The sequence below is a fragment of the Papio anubis genome, chromosome 11, assembly GCF_008728515.1.
Source record: "Papio anubis isolate 15944 chromosome 11, Panubis1.0, whole genome shotgun sequence".
Taxonomy (NCBI): domain Eukaryota; kingdom Metazoa; phylum Chordata; class Mammalia; order Primates; family Cercopithecidae; genus Papio; species Papio anubis.
This window is the reverse complement of record NC_044986.1, coordinates 33,314,141-33,332,681: the sequence shown is the minus strand read 5'-3', so window position 1 is coordinate 33,332,681 and position 18,541 is coordinate 33,314,141. Positions and strand designations below refer to the sequence as shown.

At 42.8% G+C, this 18,541-nt stretch overlaps 1 protein-coding gene and 1 non-coding gene across 9 annotated transcripts in view; one reads left to right on the top strand and one right to left on the bottom strand.

The window, feature by feature from the left end:
* The window catches only part of CWF19L1 (CWF19 like cell cycle control factor 1), a 35,306-nt gene extending 16,809 nt beyond the window's left edge, over window positions 1–18,497 (bottom strand). For 2 of the 8 annotated variants that reach the window (XM_003904118.5, XM_017944205.3), the window contains exons 1-7: window positions 18,254–18,386; window positions 12,677–12,761; window positions 11,678–11,756; window positions 10,934–11,035; window positions 7,132–7,346; window positions 3,692–3,810; window positions 776–860 (exon numbers count right to left, since the gene is read on the bottom strand). In XM_003904118.5, coding sequence (XP_003904167.1) covers window positions 776–860; window positions 3,692–3,810; window positions 7,132–7,346; window positions 10,934–11,035; window positions 11,678–11,756; window positions 12,677–12,761; window positions 18,254–18,276 — 708 coding nt within the window. In that variant the 5' untranslated portion in view covers window positions 18,277–18,386. The other 6 variants (XM_021943583.2, XM_021943582.2, XM_017944206.3 and 3 more) reach the window with 6 other exon arrangements.
* LOC116269551 lies at window positions 9,287–9,392 on the top strand. Its single transcript, XR_004177178.1, has one exon. It is a non-coding gene; the product is annotated as a U6 spliceosomal RNA (small nuclear RNA).
* Window positions 18,498–18,541: the final 44 nt, after the last annotated feature.

The window sequence follows — 18,541 nt, the reverse complement described above, 5'->3', positions numbered from 1 at the left end:
TCTCTTTCATCAACTGCACTGTTTTCCAGTACAAAGATAGATTCCAGGTATCACTAAGATATCCCTCATGAAATCTTAGCCCTAAGGAAGGCTTAGGTAAGTCCTCTGGGTTTTTTGCTTTTTTGTTTCCTGAGACAGAGTCTCACTTTGTCACCCAGGCTGGAGTGCAGTGGCCCGATCTCAGCTCACTGCAGTCTCCACCTCCCACATTCAAGCAATTCTCCTGCCTCAGCCTCCTGAGGAGCTGGGATTACAGGTGCCCCCCACCATACCTGGCTAATTTTTTTATTTGTTATAGAGATGGGGCTTCACCATGTTGGCCAGGCTGGTCTCAAACTCCTGGCCTCAAGTGATCCGCCCACCTCAGCCTCCCAAAGTGCTGGGATTACAGGCATGGGCCACCATGCCCAGCTCTTTGGGGTTTTTTTATTTCAGCTAAATGAAGTTGCTAAAAGAAGTAAGCAAGCATCTGAGGGCAAATTCACAAATACCCACAAAGACAACCACATAGATGTGAAAGTAAAGGAACACTGTTCATTTGATATTTTGCCTTTATTCCTCTGGGCCTATTTTCCCAAACCCTTCTTTAAACTCTCCTACAAAAAGACCCAAAGAGACTTGACCTTTCATTACCGTATCTTTACAAGGAGTCTCCGAAGCTGCTGGGACCTTGCAGTGAGGGAGGAAAGAAGATCTGAATGCTAAACTGGGCAAGAGATACATTTGTCAGGCAGACCGTGAGTATCAACTTTCCACCAAATAGGTGAATCTTTACCTTTTTCTTTTCTGGATTTCCAACATTTGCCAGAGCTATAAACCGGGTGGCATGCTGTGCATTTTCCTGTAGAACGACATGGTTTCTAGAACATATTTGAGAGACAAAATATTACAATTTTACTTTTGATTTGCAATGACAAAATATGTGGACTCCATGGGGCCATAAAAAGAGCAGAGGTCCTCAGTTCATCACAAGTCAAATGATTTCAGATAAGTTACTATCTATCCGTCTAATAGGGCAACGATCCCTACCTCACAAGGCTGTTTTAGGAAGAGATGAGATTATGTCTTCAGAAACCATCAAAACTCCAACTTTTGGCTTTAAAAGAGTTGTAAAATTAGTAAAATGTTGACAATAGTTCAAGCTAAGTGATGGGCACATGAGGGTTCATTTTACTATTGCCTCTTCTTTTGTGTAATAAAGAGCTAAAATAAAATAAGCCAGGCACTTTGGGAGGCTGAAACAAAAGGACTGCTTGAGCCCAGGAGTTTGAGACCACCGTAGGCAACACAGTGAGACTGTCTCTACAAAAAAATTTTTTAATTAACTGGGTATGGTGGTGCATAACTATAGTCCCAGCTACTCAGGAGGCTAAGTTAGGAGAATCACTTGAGCCCACAAGGTTGAGGCTGCAGTGAGCCATGATCGTACCTCAGCACTCTAGCCTGGGATACAGAATGAGATCTTGTCTCAAAAAAAAAAAAAATCTGTAGTCCTTTGTGTCTGGCTTCATTCACTTCACATGAAGTTTCAAGGTTCAACCATGTTGTAGCACATATCAGTACTTCATTGCTTTTCCTTGCCAAATAACATTTCATCATATATTTACCACTTTTAATTTACCCATTCATCAGGTGATGGACATTTGGGTTGTTTGCACTTTTGAGCTATTATGAATAATGCTATTATGATCATTTGTGTACAAGTTTTTGTGTGGACATATGTTTTCCCTTATCTTGGGACAGGAATAAAATTGCCATTACCATGCTGCTGACTCTTATGTTTAACCTCTCAAGAACTGCTAAACAGTTTTCCAAAGCAGCTGCACCATTTTACACTCTCACCAGCAATGTGTGAGGGTTCCAATTCCTCCACAACCTTGCCAACACTTGTTATTATGTATTTGCCTTTTTGACTACAGCCTTCCTAGTGGGTATTAAGTGGTATATCATTGTGCTTTTGATTTGCATTACCATAATGGCTAATGATACGAGCATCTTTTTATATGTGTATTGGCCTTTTTTTTTTCTTTGACACGGAGTCCCTCTCTGTTACCCAGACTGGAGTGCAGTGGCACAATCTCTGCTCACTGCAAGCTCTGCCTCCCGGGTTCACGCCATTCTCCTGCCTCAGCCTCCCGAGTAGCTGGGACTACAGGCGCCCGCCACCATGCCCAGCTAATTTTTTGTATTTTTAGTAAAGACAGGGTTTCACTGTGTTAGCCAGGACGGTCTCGATCTCCTGACCTCATGATCTGCCTGCCTTGGCCTCCCAAAGTGCCAGGATTACAGGCGTGAGCCACTGCACCCAGCCCTATTGGCCATTTTCATATGTTCTATGAAAAACTGTATTCAGATTCTTAAGAACTGTGTACGTTTTGAGTGGCTTGTTCCCAAAACTTCTGTTTTTGCAGTATATTTTTAGAGAACAAGACATTTTTCTGGAATGCATATATGGAGATTTAACAGAAAAAGCTGTATCACCTATGATTCTGCATTAGGCTGTGGGATTATGGTAAGGGGGGTATTCTCCTCTTGCTCACTTACATTTTTTTAACTGGCAACAAGTGTATATTACTTTTGTAAAAAAAGAAGGGAAATAAGTTATTTTAAAGATAATCCATGCCCTTTATCAGTGAAGATAATTCTGAGCTTTTACTTAACTCGCTCACTTGTAAAACACTGGTTTTCTTGGCAATATATTCTTTTTTAAAGAATTAACTTGACCTCTATATACCTACTATGTACCCACAAAAATTTAAAAAATTAAAACTCCACCTCTGAGTGCTAAATAAAAAAAAGAAAAAAAAATACTTTCTTGGCTGGGCGCAGTGGCTCATGCCTGTAATCCCAGCACTTTGGGAGGCTGAGGTGGGCGGATCAGGAGGTCAAGAGTTCAAGACCAGCCTGAATGACATGGTGAAACTCCATCTCTAATAAAAATACAAAAAAAAATTAGCTGGATGTGGTGGCACGCACCTGTAATCCCAGTTACTCAGGAGGCTGAGGCAGGAGAATCGCTTGAACCCAGGAGGCGGAGGTTTCAGTGAGCCGAGATCATGCCACTGCACTCCAGCCAGGCAACAGAGTAAGACTCTGTCTCAAAAAAAGAAAAAGACAAAAAAAAATTTTTTTGTTATTTTTCCTTCTCATTTACTTTTAATTAACAACTAAAAATTGTATATATTTATGGTATACAACATGCTGTTTTGAAATGTGTATATATTGTGGGATGGCTAAATCAAGCTAATTAACATATGCATTATCTCATATTTATTTGTGGTAAAAAAATTTTTAAAGAAATGGGGCTCCCTATGTTGCCCAGGCTAGAGTGCAGTGGCTATTTACAGGCGTAGTCATTGCACACTATAGCCTAAAACTCCTGGGCTCAAGCAAGCCTCCTGCCTCAGCCTTCCAAGTAGCTGGAATTATAGGCACACACCACCATGCCTGGCCCTGAAAAGGAAAAAACTGATACAAGTTCTTGATTCTGAAACTGAAGGAATTCCAAAGTGATTTCAACTTAGGGAACAAACTCAGAGAAGATGAATGACTTGAGAGTCACTTATTTCACTGTCTGAGTAACCAAATGGAACCAAGACGTTATATATGGTTAAAAACGAACAAGAGAAGTTCATATAGAAGATCCATGGCAAATTCTTCAAAAAGCCAAAGAGAATGAAATGCTACTCACCGATATGGAAGCCTCTCATAATAGGTCTTTTCCAAAGCAGCAAAATGATATCTTGGTTTCAAGCCCATGGCAAGACTGGAAACCAAAGCAGAACCACATTTTTTGGTATCCACTTCTCCCTAGTAAACAAAAACTTAGTCATCCATACAGACCAAAAGTTAACAAGAAATGCAAATAAATAATAAGACATTTTGAAATGTCTTTGAAATTTACACATGAATACAAATGCGGGCAGAAGGAATTGCACAGTGAATTTCATACATATGGCAATCAGAGAAAAAAAATCTTAAATAAGGAAGCTGGGCCGGGCGCGGTGGCTCAAGCCTGTAATCCCAGCACTTTGGGAGGCCGAGACGGGCGGATCACAAGGTCAGGAGATCGAGACCATCCTGGCTAACACGGTGAAACCCCGTCTCTACTAAAAAATACAAAAAACTAGCCGGGCGCAGTGGCGGGCGCCTGTAGTCCCAGCTACTCGGGAGGCTGAGGCAGGAGAATGGCGTGAACCCGGGAGGCGGAGCTTGCAGTGAGCTGAGATCCGGCCACTGCACTCCAGCCTGGGCGGCAGAGCGAGACTCCGTCTCAAAAAAAAAAAAAAAAAAAATAAGGAAGCTGAACTATTATGAATGTAGAAATAGGAACAACTGTTGGAAGCCAGAGATTAAAAGGTTACTCCTCTATATTAATACCCAAAACATAATTAAAACCTTTTTTGGAAAGTAAGCTCTCCCTCTGGAGCCCACAGACTGAGCTTCTAGTTGCTTTTTTTTTTTTTTTTCTGAGATGGAGTCTTGCTTTGTCGCCCAGGCTGCTGGAGTACAGTGGCACGATCTCGGCTCACTGCAACCTCTGCAACCTGGGTTCAAGAAGCGATTCTCCTTCCTCAGCCTCACTAGTAGCTGGGATTACAGGCACGTGCCACCACACCCAGCTAATTTTTGTATTTTTAGTAGAGATGGGGTTTCACTATGTTGGTCAGGCTGGTCTCAAACTCCTGATCTCGTTATCTGCCCGCCTGGGCCTCCCAAAGTGCTGGGATTACAGGCGTAGGCCACCACACCCAGCCTCTAGTTTGTTTGTACTGCATCTGTAGTTCACAGGTCCAGAGAGTCATAGTCAATTCAGAAAATCAAAGTGAAAAGCTAGGTTTCAGGGCTCCTAGGATCCACAGAATATCTGGTATAGAGTACTCAAGGACTTCATCACGAGCATATAATCTTTTATTTTGCTTGAGTCAAGGAAGTAGCAGTTTCAGGAAGGGCATAACCACACCCTTCTTTTTTTTTTTTTTTTTTTTTTTTTTTTTTTTTTTGAGACGGAGTCTTGCTCTGTCACCCAGGCTGGAGTGCTGTGGCCGGATCTCAGCTCACTGCAAGCTCCGCCTCCCGGGTTCCCGCCATTCTCCTGCCTCAGCCTCCGGAGTAGCTGGGACTACAGGCGCCCGCCACCTCGCCCGGCTAGTTTTTTTGTATTTTTTAGTAGAGACGGGGTTTCACCGTGTTCGCCAGGATGGTCTCGATCTCCTGACCTCGTGATCCGCCCGTCTCGGCCTCCCAAAGTGCTGGGATTACAGGCTTGAGCCACCGCGCCCGGCAACCACACCCTTCTTAAGTAACATCAGAACACCTCAGATTCTGTTAACAACCAATTAAGTGATCTCTCACCCACAGCATTATTTATGAACTCTATTCTAAGAGAAGGTATTACTTGGAAATAAGCTAACCAAGTTTGTTTTCCACTATGTAAAGCAGGAATTTTCTTTTGTCTTATGCTTGTTTCCTTCAGGTTTCTGCTGAAGGGCAGGGAATTAGCTTTGAGGTTGGTCCTAGCATCTTAGGGACTGGTGAACTATACTTTTCTCCTCCATAAATATACTGTATGGTTATTTATAAGCCTTGATCAAAATCAATTTTTAGCTCCCTGCAAAACGAAGGGGCCTCATTTTCTCATCCTTCCTTACAGAGCATCACATGTGTCTTTCTCTCTTCCTTCATCACTTTAGCAGCCCTTCTCTAGATCTTCCCTAGCTTTGCTATATCCTTGTGCTCCAACCAGCACTACCCCTTGTATTCTAGGTAAAGAGTAACCATGGGTTTGTCAAAAAAGAAGAGAGCATCTTCGATAATGCCTGGTATCTTGTTGGCCTTTCTGGTCATGGACACATGGTGCTGAAATTGGCAAGGGGTGGTGTACAGGTTCCACTTCTGGATCATCACTGATAATCCTGAATCCATCCATGGAGATTTGTCCCCAAACGCACTCTTACATTTCCCTTCAATGAAGCTCAGCCAATGTTTTCTGCCCTCACATATAACCTTTTCAAAATATTCCTTAGGCTTACCACCACCAGTGTAGTATTTCACTCCCCATGATAGTTGTCACTCCTGGTGTACCATCCTTTTCAAGATTACTCATAAAATAATAAAATCTGGCCAGGTATGGTGGCTCACACTTGTAATCCCAGCACTTTGGGAGGCCAAGGCAGGTGGATCACTAGAGCCCAGGAGTTCAAGATCAGCCTGGGCAACCCCCTCTCTACTAAAAATGCAAAAATTAGGCTGGGTGCGGTGGCTCATGCCTGTAATCCCAGCATTTTGGGAGGCTGAAGTGGGCAAATTACTTGAGGTCAGGAGTTTGAGACCAGCCTGGCCAACATGGTGAAACCCCATCTCTACTAAAAATACAAAAAATTCTGCCTGTAATCCCAGCACTTTGGGAGGCCAAGGCAGGCAGATGGTCTGAGCTCAGGAGTTCACAACTAGCCTGGGCAACACAGTGAAACCCCGTCTCTACTAAAATACAAAAAATTAGCCAGGCACGGCAGCGTGCACCTGTAGTCCCAGCTACTTCGGAGGCTGAGGCAGGAGAATTGCTTGAACCCAGGAGGCAGAGGTTGTGGTGGGCAGAGATGGCGCCACTGCACTCCAGCCTGGGTGACAGAGTAAAACTCCATCTCAAAAAAAAAAAAAAATTAGCCAGGCACAGTGGTGCATGCCTATCATCTCAGCTACTCAGGAGGCTGAGGCAGGAGAATCGTTTGAACCCAGGAGGAGGAGGTTGCAGTGAGCCAAGATTGCACCACTGCTCTGCAGCCTGGGTGACAGAGTGAGACTCATCTCAAAAAAAAAAAAAAAAAAATTATCAGTGAAGCCTCAAAACATTAAGAGGCTTAGGAAAGGGCGCTTGAAGCAGAGAGTATTAAAAAAATTCCTTTATAACTAAGATTTCAGCAGTCTCATCTACGAAGCACACTTTCATGAAATTAACTTTTGCTTTGGTCAGTTGATATAGCTTTTAGAATCCTGAAAATTTTCACAAAAGACTTCTAATAAAAGTACCCAAGAGCTAAAATACTCAATATAAACAGGAAAAGAAAAAAGGCCCAACTCAAGCCAGTGCAATTTGCTTTTAGAAATTCCAACTGAACAAGTACTACTCACAGAAGAATTCCCAAAGTTCCCCACATACTTGGGCCACGGGGATGTGAGCAAGATATCAACACCCTTAAACTGGGAGGTTGTACACAGCATCGTTCTCAGAGAAGACACATCCTTGGGACTAAAATTATAACCTGGTACTGGCTCATTTAAGGACTCTGTGCCACTGAGGTACACAATCTGCAGCCCCGAGCTTCCAGTGAAGATACCTTTACGACCTGGGTTCAAAGAAAAACGAACAAATTTTAGTCAAAATTGCAGAATGAAAAGCCATCAATAGGGGGATGAATCTCCCATGATTCTCCTATGTCCCTGCCATTTTACATATCTGAAGTGTAAACTCTCCAGCAACTCCCTTCTGGCCGCTAGGCATCAATTCACCATTGAATGGCTATAACAATATTCCTGCTCAGTAAATACAAACAGCCCTACATGGAGGCTGCTGAGCCCACAGGCCAGTATGTTTACACCAGGTGCCTTACAAATATTACTAGAAAAAGCTAGGAAGAGAAGATTAGAAAAAAGGCTTTCTGCCTTCTAGAGAAGACTCTACATGGACTTAAATGCAGACATCAGGACACAGGAAAAGGCAATGAGAAGAAAAATACAGTTCTAAGGAAGCTACAGTCTAGAAAAGATGCACACGATGAAATCTCGTCTCTACTAAAATACAAAAAATTAGCCAGGCATGGCAGCGTGTGCCCATAGTCCCAGCTTGGGAGCAGGCAGCAACTTCCACGTGAAGGAAAACATTTGGAAAGAGCAAGTGTTTAGGAAATATTAAAGACTCTACTCTCTTCTAGGGTTGTTCCTGGCTTGTGGCCTTGTTTCTATTCCCTCCTGTTGCCTTCAAGACCTTGCTCCATCAGTTTTCACCTCCCTTTCATCTACTGAGTCTACACAGCTGGAGCTTTCTGTTCAGAAAAAAACATGCTCAATCATCCCCATCCAAAATGAACACACATACTAAGAAACTTCCTCGTCTTCAGTTTTGAACTTCTGAAGAGCAGTCCATGCTAAGTGCTTTACCTGCTTTTTGTTTTGTTTTTTTTTTTTTTGGTTTCTGTTTTTCAGATGGAGTCTTGCTCTGTCGCCAGGTTGGAGTGCAGTGGTGTGATCTTGGCTCACTGCAACCTCCACCTCCACCTCCCGGGTTCAAGTGATTCTCTTGCCTCAGCCTCCCGAGTAGCTGGGACTCCAGGTGCCCGCCACCATGCCCAGTTAATTTTTGCATTTTTAGTAGAGATGGGGTTTCATCATGTTGGCCAGGATGGTCTCAATCTCTTGACCTCGTGATCTGCCCGCCTCAGCCCCCCAAGTGCTAGGATTACAGGCGTGAGCCACTGCGCCCAGCCTACTTTATTAGTTCCTTAAGCCCCTGCAATCAGTTTCCCTCTCCCATCACTCTCTTAAAGGTCACCCTATATCTGCCAATGTTCTCCTGAAACTATGTTATCTTCACTTAGATTCCTTGAAGTTGACAATATCTTCACCTCTCAAACAGTCCTCTAAGCACTTTTATGTCTTTTTTCCTACCCCCAAGATGAAGATATACCATCCCCACCCACCAAGGTACTATCATCTACGTGCTTCCCTTATGACTGTATTTCTTCCTTGATTTCGAGACCAGCCTGACCAACATGGTGAAACCCTGTCTCTACTAAAAAACACAGAATTAGCCGGCCATGGTGGCACACACCTGTGACCTCAGCTACTGAGGAGGCTAAGGCAGAAGAATCGCTTGAATCCAGGAGGCAGAGGTTGCAGTGAGCCGAGACTACGCCATTGCAATCCAACCTGGGCAACAAGAGCGAAACTCCATCTCAAAAAAAAAATAATAATAATTCTCACTTCCAACTATATGTTGGATGTCTTACCAGTACTTCAAGCTCACTATCACATGTTCACTACCAAGCTCTTTGCTTGATCCTCCTACTGGATCCAAAAAACCTATTTCACAGAAGTAACCCAAGTACCTCAGCTGCTCTTTACACTCCTGACACTAAATTCATATAGTAAAATGGCTGCCAAATATCTATAGTAATGCCCTTAATCCAAATCTACAGACTATACCGAGAACTGCGTAAGTCAGGCCCATGTTAAAATATACAACAGAATTTCAAAATGTGTATCTGACATGTGTAGTTAAAAAGAAACAGTGCTCACTTCAGCGCACATATACTAAAACTGGAAAGATAAAGATAATATTAGCACGGCACCTGCACAAGGATGACATGCAAATTCATAAGGAGTTCCATATTAAAACAACAAAACAAATAAAGTCCTTCCTTCAATTTTTGCTTGAAGAAGTCTCATAGGATTAGAACAAAATAAGACTGGTAACAGGAGGGCCACAGCCAAACAGAGACTAAAGGCCAAGATGAACTATGATGGGGAAGGAGAGAGAAGACATTTACAGCAAAGGAAATGAAGAAGCTTTCTAGAGAAATAAGACCAACAAAGAGGAAATGTGAAGAACAGTAGAGTCAATTAAAAAAAAAAAAGCCAGGCACAGTGGCTCATGCCTGTAATCCCAACACTTTGGGAGGCTGAAGCAGGCGGATCACAAGGTCAGGAGATCGAGACCATCCTGGCCAACATGCTGAAATCCCGTCTCTACTAAAAACACAAAAATTAGCTGGGTGTGGTAGCACGTGCCTATAATCCCAGCTACTCAGGAGGCTGAGGCAGGAGAATCACTTGAATCAGGGAGTCGGAGGTTGCAGTGAGCTGAGATCACGCCACTGCACTCCAGCCTGAGCAACAGAGCGAGACACTATCTCAAAAAAAAAAAAAAAAAGAAAATAAGGAGTTGAATGATCTAAGAGGCAGCAGACTGTCAGTAGGTGGGGGGAAAACAAAAGCAAAATTTGACAGTGCTTTTGAAAATGGCCAGACATTGAAAGAGCCACTAAAAGCAATACAGAGGACTGTGGAGGAAACAACTTTAAGCTGGAACTGAAGAGTGTACCTGGAACCAGAAAAAGGAGAGTAAAAAAAAGTTAAAAATCCCCAAAGAACAGTACTAAAAATGTGAGTTGCCAAAACCTTAGAGTGAAACCTAGAGCGATAAATAGTTGGGAGCCTAATTAACAAGTAAGCTGCATATATCCAGCAAGATTGTATGGTAAGGCCACATACATGAAATTTCCTTTGTGTGAACATAATTTATACCTTAAGTATCCCATATACTGTAGACAAGGAGTTTATCCCTCTAGTTGGCTAAACAAGTGTGTACTGGGTTGTGGCAACATAACGAGATTGGGGCTAAGTGGCAGAAATAATAAAGGAAAAATGCCACTGTTCTAAGGGCATTGTCCTAAAGGTATAGCAGCACATATACAGACTTTGGGAAAAAACCCTCCAAACTCCATTATCTCAGGCTGTAATCACTGAAAAATCTAGCCAAAAATTTCCTGGGACACTAATTCCTGAGAACACTGTATTATGTTCATTACAAATACAACAAATATCGGCCAGGCACGGTGGCTCACGCCTCTAATCCCAGCACTTTGGGAGGCCGAGGCAGGCGGATCACGAGGTCAGGAGATCAAGATGATCCTGGCTAACATGGTGAAACCCCATCTCTACTAAAACTATAAAAAATCAGCCAGGTATGGTGGCACACGCCTGTAATCCAAGCTACTCAGGAGGCTGAGGCAGGAGAATCACTTGAACCTGGGAGGCAGAGGTTACAGTGAGCCAAGATCGCGCCACTGCACTCCGGCCTGGGTGACAGAGCAAGACACCGTCTCAAAAAAAAAAAAAACACACACACACACAAATATAACAAGTATCAGCTTACCCAGATAAGTAATGTTTTCAGCTAATTCACATCCATCAGCATCCTGGAAATATTTTACTGTTTCCTGGTTATTAGCACCAAGCACATATGTCTGAATAGGAGCTAGTGAGGGAAACAGACATGACACCATATAGTTACCAGATCTGCTTTAGAACTTGAGATATGCCTCTCTATAGAAAAAATATTTACAGCAAAAGTAAACAGTCCATGCATTCACATTCCCCATATTTAGCAATCCTAAATGTGGAACTGCTATCCACTAAGGATATACTACACCCAACCTTGTAGCTTGACTATTTTCTGTTTTGTTTTGTTTTCTGAGACAGAGCCTTGCTCTGTCACCCAGGCTGAAGTGCAGTGGCGCGATCACGGCTCACTGCAATCTCCGCCTCCTGGTTCAAGCGATTCTCCTGCCTCAGTCTCCCGAGAAGCTGGGATTACAGACATGCGCCACCATGCCCTGCTAATTTTTGTATTTTTAGTAGACACAGGGTTTCACCATGTTGGCCAGGCTGGTCTCGAACTCCTGACCTCAGGTGATCCGCCCGCCTCAGCCACCCAAAGTGCAGGGATTACAGGCATGAGCCACCGCACCGGGATAGTCTCAATAATGAAAAACAACTTAAATTCTTAAATACTGAAAATTATTCTTAAATTCTTAAATAATGAAAAACAACTCCGCAAGAACTGTGGCCCTTGAAATTTTATTAGAAATCGTATGTTAAATAAAAATAATTTCTATACCTTTCTTGATGCCAGTCTTATACTCCTCCCATTCAGCATCTGGGGTGGAGCCAAAGAAATTTCCTACACACAACAGCAGCTAAAATGAGTTTTTTAAACAGATATATGAGATTTTAAAATATCAAACAGTACATAATTGATAGTAATATTTAACTAGTTATTCAATAGTTTCAAATCAGTTTATTCTTAATCAATTTGCAGATTTCAATATACAATTCTTTAGCAGCAACTGTTAAGTCACTGATTCTATAAATTATTAAGTTTTGGCTTTTGGCTGTCAAATTCATGTTAGAGTCAAGGAACTAAACTTTTAAAAGAAGTTAGAATTCAAGGACTCCTCAAATTCCCAGTCCCACTCTGCCACTCATGGCTCTCTCCACATATCCTTCCCTGGAATATACAGTAATATAGAAATAGATCTCTAAAGATCCCCATGTGAAACAAACAAAAAAAAAAACTTAAAATATTAGAAACTCTGAGAAATACAGGGCATAAAAAACACATTTCCCGACTGTTGTCTTTACTCAACCTTTAACCCAATGAACAAATTATCCTCATACCTGGAATACTCTCTTCTGTACTCTTAAGAGTTTACAGTCTAGTTGGCAACCATACACAACATTCATATAGAGCTTTTAAGCCTGTGATGCATTGGTATATATGTTACCTGACTTAATCCTCACCACATTCATGAAATAGATCTGTGCTTCCCAAACCCAGGGGTCAGAATCACTTAGGGAAGTGTTGCTAGTCTGTTTTCAGTTTTTTGTACAGGGATAAAGTAACAAGATTCAAAGTCAAAAAATATAAAGATCAATAGTATAGTAAATAGGTCTCCCTCCCCTAACCACTCAGTAGCTACTAAGTTCCTATGCTCATGAAGGGAACTCAATTTAACAGAAATGGTATGTGTTCAATCAAGACCTAAAGGAGTGCAAACTTTATTTTTACATGTGACTACAAAGGTAAAATTAAATTCAGTAAAAACAAACATCTTACATCAAAGTTTCCACTTTTCTTCTGAATTGCTCGAACTCTATTGAACAAAATATCAAACTTTCCTTCAACATCTCCACAAGCCAAGCTGCAAACAAAGAGATAAACATTATAGCAATTCAGGAAACAAATGGGCCTGCCAGGTTTGGTATATACTAGCCTTTTGGATTAGATAGATACATGATTTAGTCTCTCTGCAGTTACCTTGCAAGGTTCAGAGCACGTAAACCACTGGGCAGATCCACTGAGGGTCTCACCAACACCTCCCACTCGCCATATCTAAAATTTAGCTTATCATTTACTCCACAATTGAGCCAGCTTCTTCTCCTCATTCCTAAGTTTTGTGGACATGTCTATGGCTGACACGGTCAACAAGAGTCAAAAATACCCCATCTAGTCACCAAGTCCCATCAATCCCTTTTTCCAGACATCTCACATTCATTCTATCCTTTTTATTTTGACTCCTCCTATCTTAGTACAGGGCTTCAGTCATTCATTTGATAAACAGGCTCTGGACAGCTACAATACGCTAAGTACAATATGCCAAGTATACTATGAACATGTTAGCAGTACAAGGTGGAGGAAGACTCAGTTTAAGCCTCAAAGAGTTTATAATCAGGGAAAGGAAAACACTCTAATCTTTATAAATCTGTAAGAAAAGGGCTACAACAGGAGGTATATGTGAAGTGTTATGGGGCAGGAAGTAGAAAATGGCAAGAGCTGACATCGGTAAGGTAAACTGGCCCTAGGTTGTGAAGGGACTTTTACTATCATCTCATTTCTGAGTGTTTCTAATTCTGATTTATATGGTTTTTCCATGGCTTATATCATTTTCTTAATGTCTTTTAATTCATCTTGAAATATTAAAATTTAATTGTTTTGTGAGTGTGTCTTTCTGGCATGCTTTTATTGTCCACCTTGCCAAACTTTTTTTCTCTGTCACCCAGGCTAAAGTGCAGTGGCACGACCTTGGCTCACTGCAACCTCCACTCCACTCCACCCCACCCTACCCCCTTCTTATGGCAGAGGAAGAATCAGAGAAAAATACAATGAATCTAGTGTTAGACTCAAAGTAAAGAATACACTTATGTTTCCTCTAATGCCTTCTTTTCTTCCTATCCATCCTACATAAAGTTGTCAGCTTAATGTCCTTTCCTCAAAACATTAAGAGGTTCCCCACTGCCTACAGAACCACAGCTTTCCACAGGCCTTGACCTGTCGTCTTTCTAGTGCTTTCTGCAAGTTTTCTTAACTCAAACGTTACTTACTGGCAATTTGATTACTCTCTGCCTCTGTCATTCCCTAGGGTAGTTCCACCCTACCCATCCTGAATCTAAGCTTTTCCCATCCTTCAAGGTTTAGCACATTTCTGAAGCCTTCCTGGCTGGCTCAGAAGTCATCCCCTTCTCAAAACCTCAGAAAACCATATTACAGCATTTCAGAGCAAGCTCTGTCATAAACTAATAGGACTTTTATTTATATTTTGAGCGCCACCTCCTCTAGGAAGCCTTCTAGTACCTATTAGTTACCAATTTCTAGTGTTCCCATAGGATCCTGCATTTCTTCCATCACAGCAGTTGTCACATGGAATTATCATTGTTTCTGGGCGATCCACTGTCCAGTTTATACATCATGAGGTGCCTCATCTCCTCATCTGGGCCCTTTTCCAGTGTTCTCTATCCCGCTGAATAAAAATAGAAATCTATGACCCAACAGGGCCAACTCCTTTTCACTCACAATTAAACCATCACAAGCCTTGTTGATTTTACTTCCTTAATAAACTTTAATCCCTAAACTTTTCCTCTGTCATCACTCCACCTAATCCCAACTGTTCTCTACTTTGGCTCTGATTTGTTCTCCACATTGCAGACAGAACTGCTTTCCAAAATGAAAATTTGATCATGCCAAGTCATTCTTAAGCATTTCAATAACCCTTTTAGGTTAAAGACAAAAATACAGTTATGTGCACATAACAATGTTTCGGTCAACAAGGGACCACATATATGATGGTGGTCCCATAAGATTATAATGGAACTTAAAAATTCCTATCACCTAGTGATGTCTAGCCATTTGTAACATCACAGTGCAATATATTACTCATTTGTTTGTGGTAATGCTGGTATAAACACCTACTGGGCTGGTGGTTATAAAAAGTGTAGCACATACAGTTAGTACAGTATACAATATTTGATAATGATAATAAACTATGTCACTCGTATATATATAATATTTAGTAAGCTATTGCCAGGTAAGGTGGCTTATGCCTGTAACCCCAGCACTTTGGGAGGCCAAGGTGGGCGGATCACGAGGTCAGGAGATCGAGACCATCCTGGTTAACACGGTGAAACTCTGTCTCTACTAAAAATACAAAAAAATCAGCCGGGTGTGGTGGCTGGCGCCTGTAGTCCCAGCTACTCAGGAGGGAGGCGGGAGAATGACGTGAACCCGGGAGGCAGAACTTGCAGTGAGCCGAGATTGCGCCACTGCACTCCAGTCTGGGCAACAGAGTGAGACTACGTCTCAAAAAAAAAAAAAAAAAAAAAAAAAATTTAGTATGGTATGCTCTTTACTGTTATTTTGCAGAGTATACTCCTACGTATTTAAAAAAAAAAAAAAAAGTTAACTGTAAAAAAGCCTCAGGCAGGTCCTTCAGGAAGCATTCCACAGGGCACTGTTATCATAGGAGATGACAGCTTCATGCATGTTATTACTACTGAAGCCTTTCCAGTGGGACAAGATATGGAGGTGAACAGCAGTGATACTGATAATCCTGACCCTGTGTAGGCCTAGACTCATGTGTGTGTGTGTGTGTGTGTGTCTTAGTTTGCAACAAAAAAAGTTTAAAGCCAGGCACAGTGGCGCATGTCTGTAATCCCAGCACTTTGGGAGGCTGAGGCAGGATAACTTGAGCCCAGGAGTTCAAGACCAGTCTGGGTAACATAGCAAAACCCCCTCTCTACAAAAAATACAGAAATTAGCTAGGTGTAGTGGCTTGTGCCTGTAGTCCCAGCTACTCAGGAGGCTGAGGTGGGAGAATCACTTGAGCCCAGGAGGTTGAGGTTGCAGTGAGCCGTGACTGCACAATTGCACTCCAGGCTGGGCAACAGTGAGACCCTGTCTCCAAAAAAAAAAAAAAAAGTTTAAAGGGTAAAAAGAAAAAATAATAATAGAAAGAAGCTTGTAGAATAAGGATATAAAGAAAATATTATATATACACAAAGCTGTACAATGTGTTTTGCATCTTAGCTGTGTTATAACACGTCAAAAAGTTTTAAAAAACTTAAAGTTTATAAAGTAAAAGTTACAGTAAACTGAAGTTTATTGTTGAAAACAAATAATGTTTTTATAAATTTAATATAGGTGAAGTGTACAGTATTCATAAAGTCTACAATAGTGTAAAGTAATACATTCACTCACCTCTTACTCAGAGAAACGTTCAGTTCTGCAAATTCCATTCATGATAAGTGTCCTACAGGAGTATACCCTTTTTTTTTTCCTGTATACAGTATTTTCTTCTTTTCTTTTGAGACAGAGTCTCACTCTGTGGCCCAGGCTGGAGTGCAGTGGCGCGATCTCGGCTCACTGCAACCTCCACCTCCCAGGCTCAAGCCATTCTCCTGGCTCAACCTCTTGAGTAGCTGAGATTACAGGCACCCGCCACCATGCCCGGCTAATTTTTGTATGTTTAGTAGATACAGGGTTTCACCATGCTGGCCAGGCTGGTCTTAAACTTGTGACCTCAGGTGATCCACCCACCTCGGCCTCCCAAAGCATTGGGATTACAGGTGAAAGCCAACACACCCGGACAGGTATTTTCACTGTACCCTTTCTATAGTTAAATACAAAAATACTTACTGTTGTGTTACAATTGCCTACAGTATTCAGTACAGTAACATGATGTACAGCTTTGTAGCCTAGGAGCAACAGGCTATATACCATTTAGCCTAGGTGTATAGGAAGCCATACCATCTAGGTCTCCGTAAGTACACCAAAGATGTTCGCACAATGACAAAATCGCCTAACAACTCATTTCTCAGAACATAACCCTGCTGTTAAGCAATTGATTACTCTATTTCCCAAGGCTCAACCCTAACTTTCTCGGGAAGCCTTCTTGACTCCTACCATTAAGCCAAACACGCCTCTTATGCACTCTCCCACAACCATGAATCTTTTCTTCCCAAAATTTACCACTATTGCTTTTTTTTTTTTTTTTTTTTTTTTTGAGACAAGGTTTCAAACTGTCACCCAGCCTGGAGAGCAGCAGCATGATCACAGCTCACTGCAGTCTCGACCTCCCCAGGCTCAGGTGGTCCTCCCGCTTCAGCCTCCCAATTAGCTCGGACCACTACGCCCAGCTAATTTTTTTTTTCTGTATTTTTTTGTAGAGACTGGGCCTTGCTATACTGCCCAGGCTGGTCTTGAATTCCTCGACTCAAGCGATCCTCCTGCCTCGGCCTCCCGAGTCGCTGGGATTACAGGCGTGAGCCACTGCACCTGGCCCTATCACTATGGTAACTTCACATTTATCTGAATTCCCCCTTTTTTTTTTTTTTTAGACTGAGTCTCGCTCTGTTACCCAGGCTGGAGTGCAGCGGTGCAATGTCGGCTCACTGTGCAACCTCAGCCTCTGGGTTCAAGCGATTCTCCTGCCTCAGCCTCCTGAGCAGCTGGGATTACAGGCACGCGCCACCACGCCTGGCTAATTTTTTGTGTGTATTAGAACAGACAGGGTTCACCACGTTGGCCAGGCTGGTCTCAAACTCCTGACCTCAAGTGATCCGGCCACCTCAGCCTCCCAAAGTGCTAGGATTACAGGCGTAAGCCACCGCGTCCGGCCATTATTTGTTTTGTTTTTTTGTTTGTTTGGTTTGGTTTTTCTTTTGTTTGTTTTGAGATGGAGTATCTTCTGTCGCCCAGGTTGGAGTGCAGTGGCGCGACCTCGGCTCACTACAACCTCCGCCTCCCGGGTTCAAGCGATTCTCCTGCCTCAGTCACCGCGTCCGGCCCATTATCTGGATTCTTTAGTGCCTGTCCCTCTATACTATAGGCTTCGTTAAAGCAGAAATTCGATCTGTTGCAACACCTACCACAGCGTCCAGCACACCTGCAATTCTTCAATAAATACTTGCTGAATGAAGCCACCACCCGCGCCCCTCCTCCCCGCAAAAAGAAGTGCGCCAGGGAAGCGTCCCTATCTACTCTGTCCACCACTGCCCAGGGCCCATCAGTGGGCCCAACGGCTAAGAGTATTTGGTGACTAAATATATGGGGACAGGAGAAACGAAGGGGAAAGGATGTGTCAGAGGCCAAGACTGCCCCCTAAGATGGAGGAGGCCTAACTCTGGGAGCTTCCGCCTCTCCCAACGAGCGTCGCCAAGAAAAACCCCTTCAGAAGCGAAAAAAGCCAGGAAAAGAGGCTAGCCCCGGCCAGGAAAAGACATCACCTAAGCTCCCCAGTAGCCCCGTGTCTGTGCGCCTTTTCCTTCTCCCTTCCTGTCACGGGAAACACTCCCGCCCGTGTCGACACCTACACACACGAAAGAGACAGAAAGAGAGAGGCTTCCATTCACGGTCACTCACAGGCGCAGCGGTTTCTGTGCCATCTGTCCAAATAGTATGAGTTGTGACCGCCACCTAAAATTGGGAATGCGAATCTGCGCTCCTCCGAAAAATGTGACCGCGCAACAATCAGACGTCAGCGCCCTGCAGCCAGTAACGGTTCACTTACTTACGGAGACCGCCGAGGGACAGAAGCCTCTCTCAGGTGGTTGCGCCTCAAGAAAGAATCAGGAGGAAAGGGGAGGAGTGAAGAGAGAAAGAGGAAGTGACCAAAAGAATTCCAATTATAATTTTTTAAATTACATTTCA